Source organism: Castor canadensis, chromosome 1 (assembly GCF_047511655.1).
Source record: "Castor canadensis chromosome 1, mCasCan1.hap1v2, whole genome shotgun sequence".
NCBI lineage: Eukaryota > Metazoa > Chordata > Mammalia > Rodentia > Castoridae > Castor > Castor canadensis.
The window spans coordinates 138,112,532-138,137,052 of NC_133386.1; the positions used below are offsets into that span (position 1 = coordinate 138,112,532).

Consider the following 24,521-nt stretch of genomic DNA (forward strand, 5'->3'; position numbering starts at 1 on the left):
TTGACTGTAGCTGTGTGGGTTTATGTGTGAGTTTTCTATTCTCTTCCATTTATCTTTGTGTCTGTTTTTGTGCTAGTACCATGCTGTTGTTATTGCTATGGCTCTGTAGTATAGTTTGAAATCAGGTGTTGTGATACCCCCAGTATTGCTCTTTTTGCCTAGTATTGCCTTTACTATTCCTAGTTTTTTGTGCTTCTGTGTGAACTTTATTTTTCTTTTCTGATGAGCTGGAGTCCCATATGAACTTTAGGGTTGATTTTTCAATCTCTGTGAGGAATGTCATTCAAATTTTGATGGGGATTGCATTGAAAAATATCAGTTGCTTTGGTAGCATAGCCATTTTCATGACATTAATTCTGCTGATCCATGAGCATGGGAGATCTTTCCATCTTCTTTCTGGTCTTCTTCAGTTTCTTTAGTGATTTATAGTTTTCATTGTAGAGGTCTTTCATTATCTTTGTTGAATTTATTCCTAGGTTTTTTTTTTTTTTTTTTTTGGTTTGTTTGCTTTTCCTCCCTGCGGCTATTGTGAATGGAATTGTTTTCCTAAATTCTTCCTCATTCTGTCCATTCTGCTGATTTTTGTTTACTGCTTTTGTGTCCTGCTACTTTGCTGAATGTGCTTGTTTGTTTATTTGTTTTTCCATACTAGCGTTTATACTCAGAGTCTCCACTTTGAGCCACTCCACCAGCCCTTTTTTTTTGTGATAGTTTTTTCAAGATAGTGTCTTGAGAACTATTTGCTCATGCTGTCTTGAAACTGCAGTCCTCCTTATCTCTGCCTCCTGAGTAGCTAGGATTACACATATGAGCCACTGGTGCACTGCCTTACTGAACATGTTTATGTCTAGGAGTTTTTTGGGTGAAGTTTGTAAGGTCTTTTAGGTACAGTTGCTAAAGATATGAGTCTTTATTGAAATATTCTTGACATTTATGTATATAAGTAATGGCTCACAGAGGCCTTTATTTTGGGGATACTCTCCTTTGTATGTTTTTAAGACTTAGCTAATATTTCAGGTTCTCTATATTAGTGCTGTACTGATTAACTTTCTGAGACAGAAACTTTCACAGACTTATGTCCGTGCCATCTAAAATGGTAGTGGTATAACTGGGGAATTGTTTCTTAAATTTTATATAATTTTAATTTCAGTCGTCTCATGTGGCCAATTAATTTTTTCCTGGCCTCCACCCTTCTCTTAAACCTGAAGAATACCTCTTCAGAAATACATACATGTTCACTTGAAATTACCTGCATAACCCAGTGTGGTGGTTCATGTCTATAATCTTAGCATTCCAAGGCTTACGGGAGAATATAAAGTTGGAGTTCATGGGGGAGGGAAGCAGGGGGGAGAAATGACCCAAACAATGTATGCACATGTGAATAAATGAATTAAAAAAAAAGTTGGAGTTCAGCCAGGGCTATGTAGCAAGACCCATTCTTTAAAAAAAAAATCTACATAATCAAAATGAATTGAGTCTAATAGGGAAAGTGATGACTCAGATTTAGACAGATTTTAAGTCATGTTTTAAGATATTTTAATGTGTCTGAAAGTTCTAACTCTCTAATCACATGATTGGTTCTTTTGGATACCAACTTTCCATCCTTTTGGGATTTCCAGAAATCGCCTCATTAATGTAAAGCCAGGAATGGTTAAAAGGGATTTGTAATGAATAATAAAAGATGACTATCACTTCTATTACAAAGAAATGCAAGGGCTGTTGTAAGAGGTATGCCAGGAACTGTGGAGTAGGCCAAAACAAGTATTTATTATTTAAATAACACATCCCCAAATTCATATGTTAAAAGTGTAACCTCCAATACCTTAGAATGTGAGGGTTGTTGGAAATAACCATATGATGGGGTTATAGTGGGGTATGATCCTAATACAATGTGGTTCTTGTCCTTACAAAAAGGAAAGTTAGATATAGGTGTACAAAGGGAGAATGCTGTGTGAAGATGAAAATTGAATTGATGCTTCTGTACACCAAGAAACGCTAAAGATTGCCAACAAACTACCAGAAGCTAGGGAAAGGAATTAGAACAGATTTTTTTTCTCACAGCCCTCAGAGGAACCACCTTGTAATACCGTGATCTTGGGTTTTTAGTCTCCAGAACTGTGAAACAATGAATTTCTGTTCGTGAAACCATTTGTGATGGTACTTTGTAGTACCACCCTAACAAGTTAATACAGTGCTTAATATTCCTTTGCAACCAAATGTAAAACTCCATCTAGCACATCCTGCCAACCATATGTCTCTTTCCTGTAAGACTACTAAATTTTTCTGCCAAACTACCTGTAGTTCTTGGATAAATCCATCTTTTGTGGTTGTTTCCAGGTATTATTTGTTTTCTTACATAATAATATCAACTAACATTTGATTACTAACTACATAGCATGGTCTGTTGTAAGTGCTTTACAATTTTAATTAATGTAATCCTTTAAATTTACCCTCTGAGCTCCTTGGAGAAAAATTTCTTTTAGGATTGGGTCAGGGAAAATTCAGATGAGTCTGGAGTATCTTGTGATAATAGAAAGTAAGGTGCGTAAAAGAGGAAGGGGCACTAGAGCTTAAAAAAGGACACAAGAGCCAGCGTGAAAAAGCTCCCCATAGAGAAAGCTAGAATAATTTGGACAACAAAATAAATAATGACAGTATTATATGTTAACCCACAGAATTATCCATGAATCCGTATTATTATAAATAAATGAAGGGAAAGTCCTTTTTTTCTCTTTCCTTCCCTTCCTTCCTTTCCAAGTCCTTTTTTCTTTCCTTTCCTTTCCCCTTCCTTTCTTTTCCTTTCCCCTTCCTTTCTTTTCCTTTCCCCTTTCCCTTTTCCCCTTTCCCTCCCCCTCTCCCTCTCCCTTTCCTTCCTTCTCTTTCTCTTTCTCTCTGTCTACTGTGTTTTGAAGTCAGGGCCTCATGCTTGCTAGACAGGCACTCTACCACTTGAGCCATGCCCCCAGCCTGGGCATGTTCTTTCTTATAAATGAATTCCAGTTAATAAATGTAGACAGAATGAGGTAATAGAAAAATCTCCTTTAGAACACCACAGTAATAAATGGTTGCAAATAAGATTTCTCTGATGAATGCTAAAATTAGTGGTCAGAAATTTGAGAACAGGGCTGGATTGGAGGTGTGTCTCAAGTGATAGAGTACCTGCCTAGCAAGTGAGAAGCCCTGAGTTCAGACTCCAGTACTGCCAAAAAAAAGAAAAAAAGAAAAATTTGAGGATATTTGCTTAGTTTTAGTAAGGTTAAGCTTCAGCAGTGAAGTTAAGTTAGATCTGACTGAAAGCATTTTAGAAATATTAGAGTGGGTTATGAAATCAAGTAGAGCAGTTCTTTTTGGAAAAGCTAGAAGTGCTCAGACAGATCCAGGAGTGTACCTCAACACTTATACTTATTCTGTGGAATAATTATTGATGATTAAATACCTTAGCTTGCTAGTTTTAGTTTGTCTTTCTTGCCTCAACATAAGCTTTCTTTTTATCAGAACATCTTAATGACTGATTTCATTTATTCTATATTATATAACTATTATATGGTAAAGATGTGAGTTTGGAATAGGAATAAAGACATTAGAGCATAATGCTGTATAAAGTTTGCACACAGGTGGCGGGGAAAAACAAAACTATTGTTGAACAAAAAAATGAATAGTCACAGTATTCAGGATAAAATTAGTTAGGTTCTTGAAATGGTCATTTAAACTTCATCTAGGGTTGAAGGTATAGCTCAGTGGTATAGCGCTTGACTGGTTTGCCTGACATTCATGAGGCCCTCCTTTTCTCCTTCCCTCCCCCTGTCTTTCTTCTCTCTCCTTCCCCCTCCTCTCCTCTTCTATCCCTTCCCTTCCTTTGCCCTCCCCTCCTGTCCCCTCCCTTCTGTTCTTTCCCTCCCCTCTTCTCTCCTCTAGGAAAGGTTTATTTTGTCTCATGTTTTCAGAGGTTTCAGTCCATGATCACTTGGCTTCATTTTTTTCTGGGCTGTGGTGAGAAAACGTCATGGTAGGGAGCATTGTGATGGAGCAAATCTGCTCGCCTCATGGTTGCTGGAGAGCAGTGGGCTTGTAGATGTCACAAATGGCTTGGCCTTTAGTTGGGATTGTAGAGGTGGAATGACCTAAGCAGGCACGTAATGTAGTTCAGGTCTTCTCAGATCTAGCTGCATTTGAATCCTAATTCTGTCACATACATCCATTTAACTCTGAGCTTTCCTTCATTTGTACTGGCAAACCCACTAGTATTAATTACTGGTATTAATTGTACCACCTCTCTTCTATAGTGATTTATTTTGGGGGGAAGTTATGAACTGCTATCTTGTTTGCTTCTTTTTATCTCCATTGTCTTTTAAGACACTCTTTTAGATTTTCCCATTGTAAAACTTGTTTAATAATTGTAATATTTTTCTTAGAAAAGCTAATGCATTCACACCAGTCATCTGCAGAATCATAGGATGCTTGTGAATTTTTGCTTAGATTATTGCTTGAATTAGAAGGATGTGAATTTGAACTGTGAAGAGCACTGTAGTTGTGTGAATTTTCTTCTGGAGAAAAACCAGTTCCTTGATATGTTCAGTGGAGCTACTGCTAACTCATCTCCAGATTCATAAGGCTTCAATTTCTTTAGTTATCATGGACTTTTAAGACTTTCTTTTTCTTACATTCTTCTTATCTAAGACTTCTGCAGGACCAGTAATGTCTCTATTAATTTCTAATACTTGTATTTTCTGTATTATCTTTTCTTGAGGATATTTTCTAGAGGTCTATTCATTTAATAGTTTTACAAAGAACTATTGCTTGGCCTTATTGGTCTTTTCACTTGTGTGTTTGCTACTCTGTTAATTTCTGGTCCTGTTTCTTGTTGTGTCTTTGAGTTTATTTTGCTGGTTTTATTCCAACTTTTTGAGAGATACACACGCTCGTTAACTTTTTAGTTCTTTCCCTCCTATGTTACATATATCTGAAATTGTGTAAGTTTTCCTATAAGTACTGCCAGTAACTTTGAAGTTTGTTATGCAGTATTCTTTTTTTGGGGAGTAGGGATAGTATTGGGATTTGAACTCAGCCTCATGCTTGCTAGGCAGGTGCTCTTACTTCTTGAGCCACCCAGCCAGCCATTTTTTTGTGATGGGCTTTTTTGGGATAGAGTCTCGTGACTGACTATTTGCTGGGAGCTGGCTTGGAACTACAGCAATCCTTCTGATCTCTGCCTCCTTGGTATCTAGGGTTACAGGATGAGCCATTGGTGCCTGGCTCTTTTTTATCTTTTTTTACACAGGGTCTCACTGTCACCCAGGATGATCCTAACTTCCTGGGCTCAGATGGTCTCTTTTCTTTTTCTTTTTTTTTTTTGAACAGGACTGGGGTTTGAACTCAGAGCATTTGCGCTTGCAAAGCAAGTGCTCTACTGCTTAAGTCACACCTTCAGTCCATTTTGCTCTGGTTATTTTGGATATGGGGGTCTCAAGAACCATTTACTTGGGCTGGCCTTAAACCACAGCTTCAAGTGATCTCTTGCATAGCTTAGACTGCAGGTATGTACCCTAGTACCTGACTTTACTTTAATATCAATATTAATATTTACTTTCAATATCAATATCATCTTTTGGTTAATGTTTTCTGTCTTTTTTATTTCAACCTTTTTAAATTCTTACGTTTCTTTTTCTTCTTTTTATCTCCCCCTCCCCCCAGCACTGGGGCTTGAACTCAGGACCTTCACCTTGAGCCACTCCACTAACCCATTTTTGTGATGGGGTTTTTTGAGAGAGGGTCTCATGAACTATTTGCCTGGGCTGAGTTTGAACCATGTGGTGTGAGCCATCAGTGCCCAGCAGTTGAATGTGATTTTGAAGAGTAATTTAGTTTCCCTTTCTTCAGGCAAAACCGTATCTGATTTCAAATTTATAAACTTATAATGTAAACAGGAAAGAAAAATTTTTTTTATTTTTTTATTATTCATATGTGCATACAAGGCTCTCCCCTGTCCCCACCCCCTCCCTTACCACCCACTCCATCCCCCTCTCTCTCCCCCCCATCCCCTCAATACCCAGCAGAAACTATTTTGCCCTTATCTCTAATTTTGTTGAAGAGAGAGTATAAGCAATAATAGGAAGGAACAAGTGTTTTTGCTTCAGGAAAGAAAATTTTCACAAAATCATTACATAAGAAAAGACTCAGAGACTCCAACATATATGCTATGCATAGAGAATAAGTGATAGCTTTCTGGGATTGGTAAATGTTTGTCAAGGATGGGAAATGAGACTAGAGGCTAGATTCAAATTTGTAAAGGTCCTCAAACAGCTGTAGCTTCCAAAGATTTTTAACTTTATCATATAGCTACTGTAGATCTCTGGAATGTTTAATAAACTGAGGAAAGTTGCCTCTGGCATTGTGGTGATTGGATGCTGTGTAATGCTTCTTTCTCTTGTTTTATTTGTATCTGTGCGTGTTTATTTCTGTTTTTTTAAAGTTGCACTTTTGTTTTTATTTTTGGTGGTCCGAGGTGTGAATTTAGGGCTTGAAAGTGCTAGGCAGGCACTTGTTTATTGCTATCAATAGATTGTAAACTCCTTTTAAATCTGGATCTTATTTGTTTTGCTTTCTTATCCTGTCTCTTTTCACTAGCATTTAGTAGTTTTGGAATGAGCTGAGAAATAAATAGTAGCCATTTAAGCATAACAATTTTTGTTTAGTTTTGATTTTTGGTGAGAATAGCCAGTGGGTTTTTACATTTAGGTGTTTTTCTTTCTTTAACTTTTATATAAGTTTTTTTTTAAAGGTTTAATTTTTTTAGATTAATTTCAGGTTCACAGCAAATTGCAAAGAAAGTGTAGAGATTTCCCATATGTTCCCTAACCCACACATAAATAACTTCACCTGTTTATCAACATCCCCTATCAGAGTGGTATACTTGTAAAACTGTTAAACCTGTTCCGAACAGAGCACATGGTAAAAAAAAAAAAAAAGATATGTCATTATCACCCAAAGTCCATCATTTACATTAGGGCTCTTTGTCAGTGGTATACATTCTATTTACTTGGGATTATAGTTCATTCTTTTTCCCTCTCCCTCTTGCCAAATCTAGCCTCAAACTCTCAGTCTTGATGCCTCAGCTCCCTAAGTGCAAGGCTTATAGGCATGTACCACCATGCCCTGCTCATTGTAGTCTTACAGAGTATACAGAGTATTTTCATCTCCCTGAACCTCCTGTTTAGCTCTCTCTCTAATCCTTGGCATACTAATATTTTTTGTTTTTACTGTCTCCTTAGTTTTACATTTTCTAGAATGTCTTATAGTAGTTGGAATCAAGCAGTATGTAGCTTTTTTGGATTGCTTTTCACTTAGTATGCATTTAAGGTTTCTGCATATCTTTCATGGTTTAATTTGCTCCCTTTTTTGTGCTGAATAAATGCCATTGTCTTTGCATACCACAGTTCATTTATCCATTACATACTGAAAGACATCTTAATTGCTTCTAAGTTTAACAATTATGAATAAAGCAGCTATAAACATCCCTGTGCACATATTGTTTTGTTTCTTGTGGTGCTGGGGATTGAATCCAGGGCCTTGTGAATACTAAGCAAGCACTCTTCTGCTGCTGAGCTGTATCCTCAGCTTCCCATGTGTAGTTTTTGAGCGGTTGTAAGTTTTCAACTCCTTTAGGTAAAAACCAAGGAGAACTCAGTTACTGAATCATATGGTGACAGTATGTTTCACTTTGTAAGGTAAATATTTTTTGGTTTTCTTTTGGATGTCTTTATTTATCATCCTGGAAGTTCATTCTACAGATTTAATTATTTATTGTACCCGTGCACACCTGCAATCCTAGCACTTGAAAGGCAGAAGCAGGAAGTTAGAGAGTTTGAGGTCAGCTGGCTACATGTTGCAACCCTGTCTCAAAAAAAAAAAAAAAAAAAAACCTTTATTAAAAACTCTTTAACATAGATATGATTTATTTCAACAAGTATTCTGTACCAAATTGATTGTTTCCATTTTAAAATATGATCATGTAGGTGTAGTTTGTTTTGTTTTGTCTTGCTTTTGTCTTGTTAGCTCAAGCTAGCATGGAACCGCAGATCTTCCTCCTGCTTCTCTGACTCCTGAATGGTAGAATTCAGGGATGCACCACCTTACATGATGTTTGGGATCTTTTTGAGACCAGGTCTCCCATAACAAATTATGACCTATTTCATAATTTTTGATCAGTTACATTGCCCAACTAGTACTCAATTAGATATTTATATTTTTACTCTTTTCCCCAAAGAAGTAAGCCTCTGGAAAGGATCAGTGTACTATAATTATTGTTGTTCAAATCATGTGCTTTAATTTTAAGAATAGAGCTAAGCAAAAAACACTATCTGTAGTCAGTGTTCCAACATGGTAACATAGAAAAGTACCTAGGGATCACAGTAGAAAAGCCCAGTTGCAACTAAATCTCATTGCATTATCCTACCCAAGGATATCTCACTTAGGTGTTGTAATTTTACAGCAAAAAGGAATTATTTAAACCAAACTAAGCTACTTTAGTGTTACTAACCCACTCAGTAACCTTAAAGTTTAAAAATGTAGTAGCTATCATTTTATAACCTTAAATGAAATTAAGATTTTGCTTCTCCTAAAATTATAAAACAAGCTGAGCTCAGTGGTACACATCTATAGTCCAGCTACTTGAGAGGCTGAGGCAGGAGGATCGCTGAGACCAGAAGTTTGAGATCAGTTTAGACAAAGAAGAATATTACTTTATTTACAAACATTTCACAATTTTCTAGACACCTTTTAGCTATAAATCTCTTACTCAATTCCACTGGGGGCAGAGAATGTAATCCATATGACTTTAAAAATGAAATTTGTCAAGACTTGCTTTATGGCTCAGAACTTTTGTTTTGTCCACCCACCCCACCCCCTGCCCTGCCCCCCTTGGTAATGCTGGGTATTATACCAGGGTTTCACGCATGCTAGGCAAGTGCTCTACCATTAACCTGACTCTCCAGATCCTAGCACTTGTTTCTCAACTATTAGGAGATATTTTCCTGTAGATGTATCTTCACTCTTCTAGTGAGACCTTTGATTGACAAAGAAGGAAATCTTCCAAAATGCTTTCTAATTGTTTACTACATTCACTGGGCATGTCTAAATCATATTAACTACTTTGCATGTATTAACACTCTTCAAGATAGGAAATTATCCTTATTTTATAGAAATGGGAAGATTAATTAGATTGTACAAGCTACATAGCTGATAAAAGGTAGGTTGAAGAATTGGCAAATTCATAGAGATAGAAAGTAGATTAATGGTTGCTAGGGAGTGGGGAGAGAGGAGAAATGGGACTCTTGGTATATGTAGGGAATTGGTTCCAGGACCCCCATCGATACCAAAAATCCATGTTTGCTTAAGTCCGTTATATAAAATGGCCTAGTATTTTTACCTATGCACATCCTCCTGTGTCCTCTTTTCTTGCTGTATACTTTAAATCATCTCTAGATTACTTTTAATACCTAATACAATATAAATGCTGTCTAAATAGTTACTAATACTATATAGTTTAGGGAACGATGACCAGAAAAATATCTGTTTATGTTAGTATGGACACATTTTTAAAAAAAATTTTTTTCAATATACTATTGGTTGAATCTGTGAATGGAGGGCCAACTGTATATATACATCAGAATGGAATATTTGACATTTTATTGTACTCTTCTAAACCAAAATAAGCTGTCTTGAGTGAAAGTGTTGCTTTTTGTATATAAAACTATTGCTTCTTTATAGAGGACTTAAGTAGACATTAGTGTTGTCAGTTGATCAGTCAAGAGTGATGTAATGGTATAATGATGACAAATGATATATATTTCAAAATGATTTATATATTAGTCCTAGGGATCAAACCCAGAACCTCCCATGTAATGATGTAGTGATGACAAATGATATATACTTCAAACTTATTTATTACTCTGAGGTATCAAACTCAGGACCTCCTATATGCTAGGCACATATTCTTACCAGTGCATACTTGAAGCCCCTAAATATCCTCCCTCCTGCCCCCCCCCCCTTTTTTTTTTATTTTTGAGACAGGGTCTTGCTGTGTAGTCCACGTTGGCCTCAAATGGGCTATCCTACTGCCTCTGTCTATAGAATGCTGGGCTTATAGGCCTTTACTACCATTCCTGGCTTTCATGTTACCATGTGTCTCAAAAAATTATCCTAGTATTACAGACTCCCACCCATGGGGTATGGGTGATCCTGTTTTCTAGTAGCTTTACTAATACTGAATTTGAAAGTAAAACAACCAAAATGTGTCTCACATTTATTTATTTACTTATTTATATTATTTTTGGACAGTGCTGGGGATCAAACCCAGGGTCTTGTGCCTACATTCTACAACTGAGCTACATTCCCAACCCTCTGTCCTCCCATTTTAAGTGACAAAATGTAATTAATAGTATGCAATACCATATAGAATCCCTAGCCTTTTTTCTATTTATAGATAGGATTTCTTCCTTCATTCCTTAATTCTGTTGTGTTGTTTTCAGTTGTGGTAGTACAACTCCTGTCTTTGCTTTCAACCATGAAATGGTTCTTTTCTTTGAACTTTATATAAATGGAATAATACAATATATATAGTTTTCTTTTTGAAATTATTTTTATTACTGTTGTACTAGGGGTATATTTTGACATTTACAAAAGTTCTTATATCATAGTTTAATTCACCCCCTCCATCATTCTCCTTTATCCCCTCTCCTGTATTTTCTTTTATGCCTAGTTTCTTTTATTCTATGTGTATTACTTGTGCATCACTGTGGCCAAAATGCCTGACAGAAACAACTTATAAAGAAAAGAGGAGAAGTTTATTTGAGCTCACAGTTTCAGAGTTATTACTCCATCATGACAAGGAGGGTGTGGTGGAGCAGGATGGTTCACATCATGGGGGCCAGAAAGCAGAAGAAGTGGAATACCAGAAAGGACCAGGGCAAGATACACACCTGCTGTGATCTACCTCCTCCAATTAGGCCCCACCGCCTGTCTTTCACCACTTCTCAATAATGCCATCGTATTATGAATTCATTAAGGGATTAATTTATACATTAGATCAGAACCCTGTTATCTAATTGTTTATGAAAATTCCATAGACACATAGGTATGTTTTACTAAAATTTTCTAGATGTTTCTTAATAAAGTTGACACTCAAAATTAATCATTACACTATGTAATGTTTGGAATTTATTTGTGTAGTTTTTATATGTCAGTAGGATATTATTTTTGTATTCTCTCTCCCTCCCTCCCTCCGTCCCTCCCTCCCTCCCTCTCTCTCTCTCTCTCTCTCTCTCTCTCTCTCTCTCTCTCTCTCTCTGTCTCTCTGTCTTGTACTGGGGCTTAAACTCAGGGCCTCACTCTTGCTATGTAGGCACTCTACCACTTGAAGTACTTGGCCAGTAAAACTTTACTTTGCTTTGATGGAGATGCCATTTTGAATCTGTAGATTAGTTTAAGAGTCAATTGACAATATTGAATCTTCCAAATCTTGAACATGGTATATCTCTCCATTTAGTCAGGTCCTCTTTAATTTCCCTTAGTAATATTTTGCAATTTTTCAGTGAAGAGTTACTCTATAATTTTTGTTAGATACTTAGCTGTTTTGATGTTGATATTGTCATAAGTGGGAGGTTACAAAATTTCATTTTCCAGTTGCTAATATATAGAAATACAGTTTATTTTTGTATATTGACCTTGTATTCAGTGACTTTGCTAAATTTACTTGATACAAAAAAATGCATTCTTTTGTATCCTTGGTCATGAGTAATACTGGCCTTTAAGTTTTCCTTTTTTGTAATACATTTTTTAAAAATCAGAGTTTTATAAGCAAGATTGATTTTAATATTCAAAAGTTAATCTTTCTAAGTCACTAAATAGCAGGGGGAAAGTTAGTAGATATAAGCAAGTTATTCCACAGAATTCAGAATCTGTCTGTGATTAGTTACAAACCTCTAAGAATAGAAGCATGGGGTCATTAAAAAAGAATAGAAGTGTTGGGCACCAGTGGCTCACACCTGTAATCTTAGCTACTCAGGAGGCAGAGATCAGGAGGATCTCGGTGTGAAGCCAGTCTGGGCAAATAGTTGGCCAGACCCTATCTTGAAAAAACCCACCACAAAAATAGGGCTGGCAGAGAGGTTCAGAGTATAAACCCTTAGTTCAGACCTCAATGCCAGGAAAAAAAAGAATAGAAGGTGTGGCTCAAGAGGTAGAGTGCCTGCTTTAGTAAGCACAAAGCTGTGAGTTCAAACTAGTACCGCCAAAAAAAAAAAAAAATCTAAATTTGATAAATGGTATTTGCTATTCCTCCCTCAAAAAAAAAACACTACAAATAGCATCATACTTAATACTGATCTCTTTTCTCTAATTTAGGAAACAGACTTTAATCTCCATAGGAGTATTTTAAAGCTAGTCCTAGAAATCTATCATTATATAAGTAAATATCTCAGCAATTAACCTGTATGGCAATGAAAAATACACAGGGTATGTTGCCCATGGTAAGTAAGTGATTTCATAAAACATTTATTTCAGTAATGTAATTGTGTCCTGGTTTGGTACTTAAAATTTGTTTCCCATTATGGTTAGGAAACCTAGAGACCACTGTTCTAGAGGTTGAGTCTTTTTTTTCCCTCAGTACTGGAGATCGAATGAAGGCATTTAATACTAGCGAGCACTTGAGCTATGCCTCCAGCCCTTTTTGTTTTTGAGGTAGGGTCTTGACAACTTTGCCCAGGCTGACCTCCAACTCTTGATCTTCCTGTCTCTGCCTCCTGAGTAACTGGGATTACAGGTGTGCACCCAAACCCAGTTTGAGGTTGAATATTTTTATAAGTTTAAGTACTGATGATTTGAAACTTCCTTTAAATGAAATGTATGCTAGCTGTCCTACTGAGGCTGTTTTGTGACAGATTTTTTTTCTTTTTTGGGGGGCAATAGTAGGGTTTGAACAAGGCTTTGCCTTTGCTAGGTAGGTACTCTACTACTTGAGTCACACTCCTAGTCCTTTTTACTTTAGTAATTTTTTGAATAGGGTTTAGCTTTTATGTCATGCTGGCCTGGACCATTATCTCTTCTTTATGATTCCTATGTATGTGGGATGACAATCATGAGCTTCATGCCCAGCTTTTAATGGTTGAGATGGTCTTGAGAATTTTTTGCCCAGACTGGCTTCAAACCTCAATCCTCCCAATCTCCACATTCTGAGTAGCTAGTAGTTTTTTCTTTTTTTGCTGCTGCTGTTGTTTAGAGTGTATGAATATTGAACTTTTAAATAAACTTTATTTTTTGAATAGTTTTAGATTTACAGAAGAACGAGACTGTACACTTCCCATAAACCATACCTAGTTTCCCCTGTTGCTGATCTCTTTCATAATACAGTGTATTTTCATATTTTGTGTACCAGTATTGTACATTATTATTAAGTAAGATTCATCCTTTATTGAGATTTCTTTAGCTTAACCTAGTGGCCCTTTTCTTTTCCAGGATTCTGTCAGATATCTTATTACATTAAGTCATTATTTATCTTAAGCTACTCTTGACTGTGATGGTTTCTCAAATATTGTTTGTTTGTGTTTGATGACTTTGACCATTTTGGGGAGTAATTATCAGCTATTTCTCAGGATAGTCCTCTTTTTGAATTTGTGGCTTTTTTTTTTTTAATTTTTTTGTGGTGCTAAGAATCAAATCAGGATCTCACATAATTAGTAAGGCATTATACTACTGAGCTATGACCCAACCCTGTTATTTGTCTTTATTTTTAACTGGGGTTAAAGGTTTTTGGGACTAATCCCTCTGTGAGGTAGTATACTGTAAATAAATGTAGAATGACCTTACTAAAGGCTGCAGTGAAGTGAAAAACTCATCTTTAAAAACTATTTGTGCATTGTCTGGCATAGCATAAATAATGTAGCATATAAAGAGTCCTAAGCTAACCATAAAAGCCTTCTTTTTTTTCCTTGCCATATTAGGGGTTGAACTTAGGGCCTCACCCTTGCTGGGCAGGTACTCTACCACTTGAGCTACTCCGCTAGTGCTTTTCTCGTTTATTTTTGAGATATTGTCTTGCTTTATGCCTGGGCTGTCCTGAATCTCAATCCTCCTGTTTGTGCTTCCCTGCCTAACTTCGATGTCAGGCACATGCAGTTGCACCCAGCCCAGTGGTTAAGATAGGGGGTCTTGTGAACTTTTTGGCCTGGGCTAACCTCAAACTGTGATCCTCCACATTTCTGCCTCCTAAGTAGCTAAGGTCATAGGCTTGGGCCACCATGCCCAGCCCTTTTTACTCTCAGTCCTGCTGCCTAAACCTTCCACTTGCTAGGAGTAAAAGCACATTATTACCCCTTTTTAAACTATATTCAGAGCACCTTGGTTGTTGTTGAGCCCTGTCAAGATCCCTCTGCTTTAGCATCCAAATTCTTGGGTTATAGGCATGTATCACCATACTAAGTTTACTGTATTTTTCAGTACCTTTTGATGTTTTGCTTTCTCATTAACACTCCTCATTAGAAGATTTTAAATCCCTTTTTACTTTTTTTTTTTCTTCATCATTTGGTGCTGGGATTGAACCCAGGGCTGTACCACTGAGCTACATCCCAGCCCCTTTTTACTTTTTTATGAAGACATTTTACCTTAACTTACTAGGTTCTTAAGTATTTCCATAAGTTTACTTACTTCTTAGATTTTAGAGTTTTAGGGTCACACTCCCACAATTAATATATGATCTTTAATTCCAAACATGCTTTCATCAGTGATGAGTGGTTTTAAAAGTTTGGGTCAGGGCAGGTGGAATGGCTTAAGTGATAGAACACCTGCCTAGCAAGCCTGACGCCCTGGGTTCAACCCCCTAGTACCGATTTTTAAAAAAATCTGGCTGGGCGCTGGTGGCTCACACCTGTAATCCTAGCTACTCAAGAGGCAGACATCAGGAGAATTGAAGTTCAAAGCCAACCTGGAAAAATAGTTCATGAGACCCTATCTCAAAAAACCCTTCACAAAACTAGGTGGAGTGGCTCAAGGTTTGGAACCAGTACCTCAAAAAAAAAAAAAATCTAAAGATTAAGAGGATTGGAGCAATAAGGAAATAGAACCAATTTGAGATTTCCCTTAAGTCATCTTCCATGGATTATTGGTGAGAAAATTTCCTTTGTTCAGATTAACTGTTTAGCATGAATTCCATTCCTGTGCTACTTTATTGCTATCAGAATTAAAGGTCTTCCTTTCTTCTTCTGCTTCCTTTTCCTCTCCTTCCTCCTCCTCTCCCCACCTCCTTCATACAGTTCTGCTATATAGCCCAGGCTGGCCTAGGTCTTGGAATCCTCCTCCCTCAGCCCAGTGCTGGGATTATAGGTATGTGCCACCACACTGGCCCAAAGCTCTTCTTTAAACAGAGGAAGTTGGCAGAAGATACTACATTTCTGTCTCACTAATTCTGGAAAGGTTAAGAATTAGGAAGAAAAACATGTATTAGCAAAAACTCTTTCTCTTCACAATTGTGAACCTGTTTGCCTGGAAATAAAATGCCATTATATCATTTTGGAAAAATAAACTACAGCTGTTTTTTAAAATCTTAATTTTCTACCTGGGGGCTGGTGGCTCACACCTGTAATCCTACCCCAGGAGGATGGAGGTTTGAAACCAACCTGAACAAGTAGTTTTCAAGATCCTATCTTGAAAATAACACATGGAAGGACTGGTGAAGAGGCTGTAGAGGCAGAGTGCCTGAATAGCAAGCTTGAGGCCCTAAGTTCAAACCCCAGTACGATCAAAAAAAAAAAAAAAGTTCCTTCTACCTTCTGAAGTTATAAAATGAACACGATGACCCTACTTAGAATATCAAAAAATAAGATAAAAATCTTAATTTTCTTATAATATTCTTTAGGTGCTAGTGAGGAAGAAAATTAGAAAATTGTTCTTTGGCTCTTTTGGAAGGGGGTGAAGTAGAGAAAAGAAAGTTTTGGTCTCAGAGGAATAGAGATGGTTACTCACCTGCCTAGAGACTTGTATCCATTTCTGTACTCTGTTCTTCATTGATCTCTTTTTCTGTCATTAAACCCATACCACATGTCCAGATTCCTGTAGTTTAAGTTTTGAGGTTAGAGGCTATAGATTATTAAGATTTGCTCATTGCTATCAAAATGGTTTTAAATACTCTAGATCCTTAACATTTCTCAAGAAGCTTTGAAATCTGTTAGTCTCTGTTTTAAAAAGGTTGAGTTTATGATTAGGCTTGTGTTGAATGGGTCATTTGGGGACAATTAACATTTTAACATTGACCAACTATATAGTATATCTTTCCATTTGTTTAGATTTTCTTGATTTTCCCTCTGCAGTGTTGTATTCACTTTAGTGGTCTTAGGTTTCTTGTTAATTTTATTGCTAAATATTTTTTATCTTTTAATGTTTTTATATATGGAATTAAAACAAATTTTAGTTATTTGCTCCTAGTCTTTAGAAATGTAATTGCCTTTGGTATATTGACCATCTTTACTGAGACCAGTGGTTTTTTTTTTTGTTTTTTTTTTCCGGGTTGGGGGGAGGAGGTTATGGAGTTTGAACTTGGTCTTGCTAGGCAATTGCTATACCACTTAAGCCACACACAGTCCTTTTGCTTAGTTTGTTTTTCAGTTAGCGCCTCTTGTGTAGTTGAGACTACAGGCCTTGTCCCACCATTCCCGGCTTGTTTGTCAAATAGGATCCTAATTTACTGTTGCCTGGACTGGCCTTGAACCTCAGATCCTCCTGTCTGTCTCCTGAGTAGCTGAAATTATAGGCATGTGCCACCTCGCCTGACTTTTTTCATGTTTTCACAGCCTATGAAAAAAGGGAAATATAAAGGTCAGGATCTAGTCTCTAAAAATTGAATTGAAATAAAAACTTACTTAAATTCATGCAAAAATATAAATGGATAGTTATGGTTTTTATCCTCCCCCAGTGTATTTACATTTTGGGTAGATGTTTGTTTACCCAGTTCCTTTCTAATTAATAGAATTTCTTGTATTTGTTTTGTGTTCACTGAGTTTGTGCCAAGTGACTGGAGAAATAGAAAGTGATTAGATACGTGTTTTTTTTTTTTTTTCTCTCAGAGAATTTGCTCATTAATAAGGAAATTGCCAGTGTTCTGTGATTTTTGACCTAGTAGTGCTCCTAAGAACACCAATACAAAATAGAGTTATGGATCTTTGGGATTTCTCTGTCAGAAAAGTAGAGATCTCATCTGATTCTCAGATAAGAGTTTCAAAACAGCTTTTCATGTCACTTCTTTACCACTCTTACATAGTCTAGTTTTTACAGCTTTCATTTCCCTCTTAGAACTCTCTTTTGTCCTTTTACTCCTAGTGATTATTTGATTCACTAAATAAAGAAGACCTGAACCTTCATGAATTCTTTTTGTTGGGGCCCAATAAATGTCTACCTGGCCTTTTGTGAATTAGGGATATCAACATACTTGATTGCTTTCTTCCGTCCTGTACAACTCTTCCTTTTCCTCAACTCTTAACTAATTAAATACTCTTTACCTGTGTTTTTAGTTTGAAGTGATTATTGTGTTTGTAGAGAAAGTCATTTTGGGGCTAGATGTTTTTAATTATGGTTAACTACTGTGGATGTTTTCCCACTGTATTTAATTGAAATTCTTTATAGAATTGCCTGAGAACCCAGTGTAATATGTTCACTGAACAAATCTTTTTTTCTTTTCATTTCAGTTGGAAAGACATCTTTGATCACCAGATTCATGTATGACAGTTTTGACAACACCTATCAGGTATTTTGTTTTTGCCAATTTTTTAGTTGTCTATTTTGTTACAAGTAATACTGAAGCTATTTTTTAAAGTACCTTTATTTACACGCAGTCATGGATGTAAAAGCACTTTCCATAGTCTGTAAAATTACATGTAAATACAAAGTATAAATACCCATGGTCTTCAGCCTTATTCAAAATCTTTTGAAAGATTGTCTTTAATACTATTGAGGAAGGAATTAGAGGTTATGGTAGAAATTCTCTTATAGAAAATACATTTAAGTCTAGGATTCTGTAACATTTTGATCTACACTCAGAAGTCAAGAATAAATGAGTAATGAAATTAGAAATCATTAACAGAAGGAAGTTTGGGAAATTCACAATTATGTGGAATTAGAAATTCTTTTCTTAAATAATAAATGTCAAAGATGAGATCACAAGGGAAAGTAGAAAGTATTTTGAGATGAATGAAATGAAAACACAGCATAACAAAACATGGGATACAGCTAAAGCAGTGCTAAACAAAAAAAGAAGAAAGATATTAAACTTAATGACTTAACCTTTCATCTTAAGAAACTAGAAAAAGGAAAGCAAATAAACTGAAAGCAAGCAGAAGGAAGAGGCTGTTCTAAAATGTAGGTTTTATTACTTAGTTATGATGAGGCCAGTAAATAGATAAAGTTGTGATTGCCATTGAAGTTTGATATATGTAGATCCCAGGAGAAGAGGGATGTATGCCATACCCTAGACTGACTATATAGGTGAGCACTGGGCTCAGTCAGGTGTCTGAGCTGTTCTTTTTAAGGAAGTTTAGGTTATTAATGTCTTAATGTTTCATCACAGAGAAATGATAAATGTTTGAGGTAGTGGCTGTGCTAATTACCTTTTATGGTCATTGCACAATATAAACATGGATCAGAGCATCACTGTTGTACACCATAAACTTGTACAGTTACTTTGTATCTGTTTAAAAGTACACACTCAACAAATGAGGAATAGAAAGGAACTTCATCAACATGATAAAGAGCATCTATGAAAATGCCACAGCTAACATGATGCAAGCCTGAATGCTTTTTTTATAAGATCAAAACAGGAGGGATGTCTGCTGTTAGAATTGCTTAATTATAATGCGAAAAATGAGCAATCTGAAAAGAATAAATCAGTAATTTTAAGACTGAGTACTTTTACTTAGGCTTTAAACACATGGTAAATCTTTTTCTGTATTAACTTAAAAATTATGGTTATTATACATATTGTATAAATAGATGAGATTACCTGGTAGGTTTTTTTTCTTTTCTTAATGTTGTTGCTAAAATTTTTTCAAAAGGCCCCCTTAACCTATTTGTTTTGTTTGGTTTTGACAGTATTGGGGGTTTGAACTCAGGGCCTCATGCTTGCTAGGCAGGTGCTCTACAACTTAAGCCACTCCACCAGCCCTTTTTTGTGTGGGATATTTTCAAGATAGGGTCTCAAAAACTATTTGCCTGAGCTGGCCATGAGCAGCGATCCTTCTGATTTCTGCCTGCTAAGTAGATTGGATTCTTACAGGTGTGAGCCACTAGCACTGGACATTGTTTTGGTTTTTTGAGATGGTCTCGTTGGGTAGCCCAAACTGGACCTTAGACTCCCAATCCTGCCTTGGTCTCCTGAGTGCTATGATTACAGGTGTGTACGATCATGCCCAGCTACTTACCTATTTTGAATCTGTATTACTGTGTAGTTGATAAAGAAACTTGATTCCAGTTGCTTTGCCTTAGTTTTATATCGCAGGTTAATCTGATTAAAACAATGATTTCTGTAGCATTACTATCAGTTATTAACTGTTCTCATCTCAGTTATGTTCTCATTTCAACTATTTACCAACCTTTTTATTTTTCAGGAAGCTTTTAGGATAAACACAAAATTTGAATCTTTTTTTAATATGTATAGATAAATTTGAAATCTTCTTTAAAATGTATTTTTCCACTTTGAAATATTTATTTCAGAATATGCCTTTTGAATTGAATCTCTTGAAAAAGTTGGACATTTCTTTGGTACTTTGATTGTTTTAGACCAGTTACTTAATTTTTTTGGAGTCTGTGTTTTCATATCTATAAAATGAAAATTATAATCCCTATACAAGGTGACTTCTTTTTGGAAAAAGAAGTTCTATTCTTTTGTGATTATTGTCATTTACCATTTAGAAAACAACATTGCTTGTTTTGATTTCATTCTTCCTTCAGTGACTAGCACTTGTTTCATAAAATGCACTTGTTGCATTTTAGGCAACTGTACTTTCACATAGATGTTCTACTAGCCTTCTATACTTTCTTTTCCATGATGTCAGTCTTCTCTAAAAATCACTGGTTCATTTCATATATTCCCTTCTTAGTCCACTATCTTTGATTCTAAAATTTTTATTCAGGTACTCTTATTGTAATAGTTCCACAGTTCACACCAAAACCTCACATTCGTTAATTATAATCTGTATGTTTGTAAACATCAAGTCCTTTGTCCCTATCTTACTTTTCTCCTTTTCTAGCTTAGACTTCATGTGAAGTATATTTAACATTCTAGCCTCTTTTTTTTTTTTTTTCTATTTTCTATTTTTCCTTTTTTTTTTTTTTTCCGGGGCTGGGTACTGAACTCAGGTGCTTGTACTTGCCAGGCAAGTGCTCTTCCACTGAACTAAATCCCCAACCCCTAGCCTCTTTTTTTTTTTTTTAAATTTATGTTCAATCACATCTACCAGACACAATCCATACTGTAGTTGAATCCAGTCATCTTTTTCTCTTAAACACATTGATGTTGCTAGTGTCAACTAGATCACAAGTTCTGCCAAGCACTCTTTGTAGTAACTATTTCATGCTTATTCTGTACTCAAACCTGAATTTTACCACTACTACTACTTTTCTCTAACCCTCACTTTGAATATCATGCTTCTTAGCAAAACATAAGTTACCAGACAGGAATATCCTTATTTATTTTTCTTAAATCAGCTATGTACATTTAACTACATATATATGAATCTTCTTTCTCATTCCAATATAATAAAGTTGTTTTTGTCAAAAGCTAGTCCTAAGTAGCTTTTATGTTAAATCTTACCTTCTCTAGCATTCATTACACCCAACTCCTAAATTACTCTTTAATTTATTTTCTATAATTTTTGGTTTTAGGCCAGGCACTATTCTACCTATTGGGTACACAGTAGTAAAGCCTTGCTGTCATGGAACTTCTAGTTGGGAGACATTGTACAACTAACAAGCAATCAGATAATTTACTCATCTAGTTGAAAGTGCTATGAAGAAGTGCCTTTAAGAAAAAGTGGTCACAGCATGATAATGGCTATGGTCTTTATAGTACCTAATTTACAAGTCACAAACTTGCCTTTTGGGAGAGATAGGCAGTACTGGGGATTGAACAAGGCCCTACTCATGTTTGGTAAGTGCTCTTCCACTGAACTGCATTCCTAGCCCCAATTTGCTTTTTTTTTTTTTCCTTCTGCTTTTGGCCTTGCCAACTTTCTAGGCAGGTACTCTACCACTTGAGCCATGCTCCTGCTCTTTTTGCTTTTAGATGTTTTTCAAATAGGGTCTCAGGTTTATACCTAGCCAGGCCTGGACTATGACCCTCTTATTTACCCATCCTACGTAACTGGGATGACAGGTATGTACCAGCACACCCAGTTTTATATTGGTTGTGATGAGGTCTATATAACTTTTTGCCCAGGATGACCTCTAACCATGATCTTCCCATCTCAGCCTCCAGAATAGCTAGAATTACAGGTGTGAGCTCCCACACTCAGCTTCATTTTACCATTTATTTATTTATTTATTTATTTATTTTGGTGGTACTAGAGCTTGAACTCAGGGCCTCATGCTTGCTGGGCTTGCTATGCAGGCACCCTATCACTTGAGCCACTGCCACGCCACCTCATTTTGCCATTTTTAAAGGAGAAAGAAGTTACCCTCTATGACTATTACATAGTATAAAATTTACTTTCATTCCTTTGTTTCCTGTGCACATCAGTGAATATACTTTAATGTTTAAGTTCATAAATATTTACCAGTGAATATTTACCAGTGAAGATAAAATGAAAAGTATTCAGGGGATATCATTTTCTGTTTTTGAAATCACTTTCTTTTCTTTTTTTTTTTTTTTAATTCCTCTGCAGTTTGAGGGAATGAGGGCCTTGCACATGCTAGGCAAGCACTGTACCACTGACCAACCCCCACTCTCAGTCCTTTGAAATGCTTTTGAATTGCTGTTTTGCATGCTGTTCTTCAGAGCAACCATTCTGTAGTTTATATTTAGTAATGGTATAAGGTAGTCAGTCCCCCATTGGGCAGGAGGTGTGGCTCCAAAGGTTGAGTGCCTGCCTAAAAAGTGCAAAGCCCTGAGTTCAAAACCTCAATACTGCCAAAAAAAAAGAAAAAAAAGGCTAAGGCAGTCCCCATTATCTATGGTTTCAGTTACCTATAATAAGCCTGAAAATATTAAGTGGAAAATCTCAAAAGCAATCAATCCATAAGTTTTACCTCGCCATTCTAAGTAGCGTGTTGAAGTCTCTTGCCATCTTGTTCTGTCCAGTCTAAGATGTGTGTCATTCCTTTGTCCTTTGTATCCCTGGTGTATATGCTATCTGCCTGTTATTCATTTAATAGACACCTCATTTGTGATAACTTCGGTGTCACTCAGATAACTGAGATGTCTGTTACATTACAGTATTGCTGTGCTTGTATTCAGGTAACCTCACCAGAATTGGCTGGAACCTTGATCATGGACTTCCACCCTCCAGAACTTTAAGAAAATAAATTACTGTTATTTCATCCACTTTCTGATATTATGTAATGGCAATTCAGGTAGACTAATACAACATTAAAAATTAGTCCTTGTAATATTAGTACAATGAAGTTCAAAGTAAAAGTAGAAAAAATATTTGACAAAATGTATTATACTTTAAAACTGTCAGAAAACAAAAAAAGAAAAGAAAACAAATAGAAAGTCTCTTAATGTAATAAGTTACCTGTCAAATTCTACAGCCAAAAGCCAACACCATATTTAATGGTGAAAGACTGAATGCTTCCCCGCCAACATCAGAAATAAGGAAATGATGTCTTCTCTTGCCACTTCAAATTAAAAACATCTAGGTTGTAAAGGAAAAGTAAAACTGTCTTCATTCTCTGATGGCATTATCTTATATATTAGAAAATTCTAAGGAATCGATTTTTTCAATAAAGAATACTGTGACTGGTGGAGTAGGTCAGGTGGTAACACACCTGTTTAGCTAGCATAGGCCCTGAGTTCAAATTTAAATAGAGAATACTTGAGTTCAGTAAGATTGCAGGATACAAGATCACTAAACAGGGTTAGTTGGAGGTGTGGCTTAAGTGGCAGAGTACGTGCTTGGTAAGAGTGAATTCAAACCCTAATAACACACACAAATCACTATGCAGAAACCATTTGTATTTCAGGGCCTGGAGGTTTGGCTAAGTGATTGAAGCAATTGCCTAGTAAGTACAGGCCCTGTGTTTAAACTCCAGTGTTGCCAAAATAAGTACATACGTACAAACATAAATAAAATCTTTGAGCTGGCAGTGTGACTCAACTGATAAGAGTGCCTATCTAATAAGTGCTCCCCTGAGTTCAAACCTCAGGACTATCAGAAAACCAGAAATACTTTTGTATACTACCAATATACATTTGAAAATGAAGTTAAGAAAAAGGTTCCATTCATAGCACCATGACAAAAAAATTAAATACTTAGGAACAAATTTAATAGTGTCATTGCTGGGAGAAATTAAAAAACACACAAATGAAGAGATAGGTTCATGGGTTGGAGACCATATTGGTAAGGTGGCAATTCTCGAATTGTTATATGGAGGACTTGATAGTATCTTTATTCCAGGAGGCTGTTCAGAAATCAGTATGCTGATCCTACAATTTATATGGACATGCAAAGGACCACAACAGCCAAAACAATGTCAAAAAAGAAGAATCAGGTTGAAGGAACTATGTGTCCTAGTTTTTGAAAATACAACTGTAAAACTACAGCTTTCAAAACTGTGTTATTAGCATAAATATATGTATATATATATATTTATATTTATATACACATATATGTGTGTATATACGTATGTCTGAGTGTATACATATACATGTGTTGTCTAGAACAGAATTGAGAGTCCAGAAACAAAATTCTACATTTATGGCTGGGCATGGTGGCTCATGCCTATAACCCCAGCTATTTGTGAGGCAGAGATGAGAGGACTGCAATCAAGACTAGCCCTCCCCCGCACACACACACCAAAAAAAAAGTTAGACTGTTTCTCAAAGAATAAGCCAGGCATGGTAGCTATGGAGGAGGTATAGGTAGGAGGATTGTGGTCTGGGACTATCCCAGGCAAAAAAATAAAGGGCACATTGACTCATGCCTATAATTCCATTTACTTGAGAGGTGGAGATCTGGAAGATCAAGGTTTGAGGCCGATGCTGGGAGAAGAAGTTAGTGAGTTCCCCCCCTCCCACCACCCAATCAGTAGCCAGGTGTGGTGGTATGTGCCTGTGATCCCAGCTACACAGAGGCCATAGATAGGAGGATAGTGGTCTGAGGCAAGCTCTGGGAAAAATGTGAGACCCTACCTGAAAAATAGCAAAACCGTTCTGGGAACATGGCTCAAGTGGTAGAGCATCTCTTAAAAAGAAAAAGAAAAAGAAAAAAAAAAAAAAAAAGGAAAGCACTAGTCCTTTCCACTATGTTAGAACAATTGGATATACATAT

The 24,521-nt window shown here is 36.3% G+C and overlaps 1 protein-coding gene across 5 annotated transcripts in view; it reads left to right on the forward strand.

Moving 5' to 3' along the window:
• The window catches only part of Rab6a (RAB6A, member RAS oncogene family), a 62,708-nt gene that overhangs the window by 12,932 nt on the left and 25,255 nt on the right, over positions 1-24,521 (forward strand). For all 5 annotated transcript variants that reach the window (XM_020176714.2, XM_020176713.2, XM_074083441.1 and 2 more), the window contains exon 2: positions 17,727-17,785. In XM_020176714.2, coding sequence (XP_020032303.1) covers positions 17,727-17,785 — 59 coding nt within the window. The remainder of the gene's footprint in view (positions 1-17,726; positions 17,786-24,521) is intronic.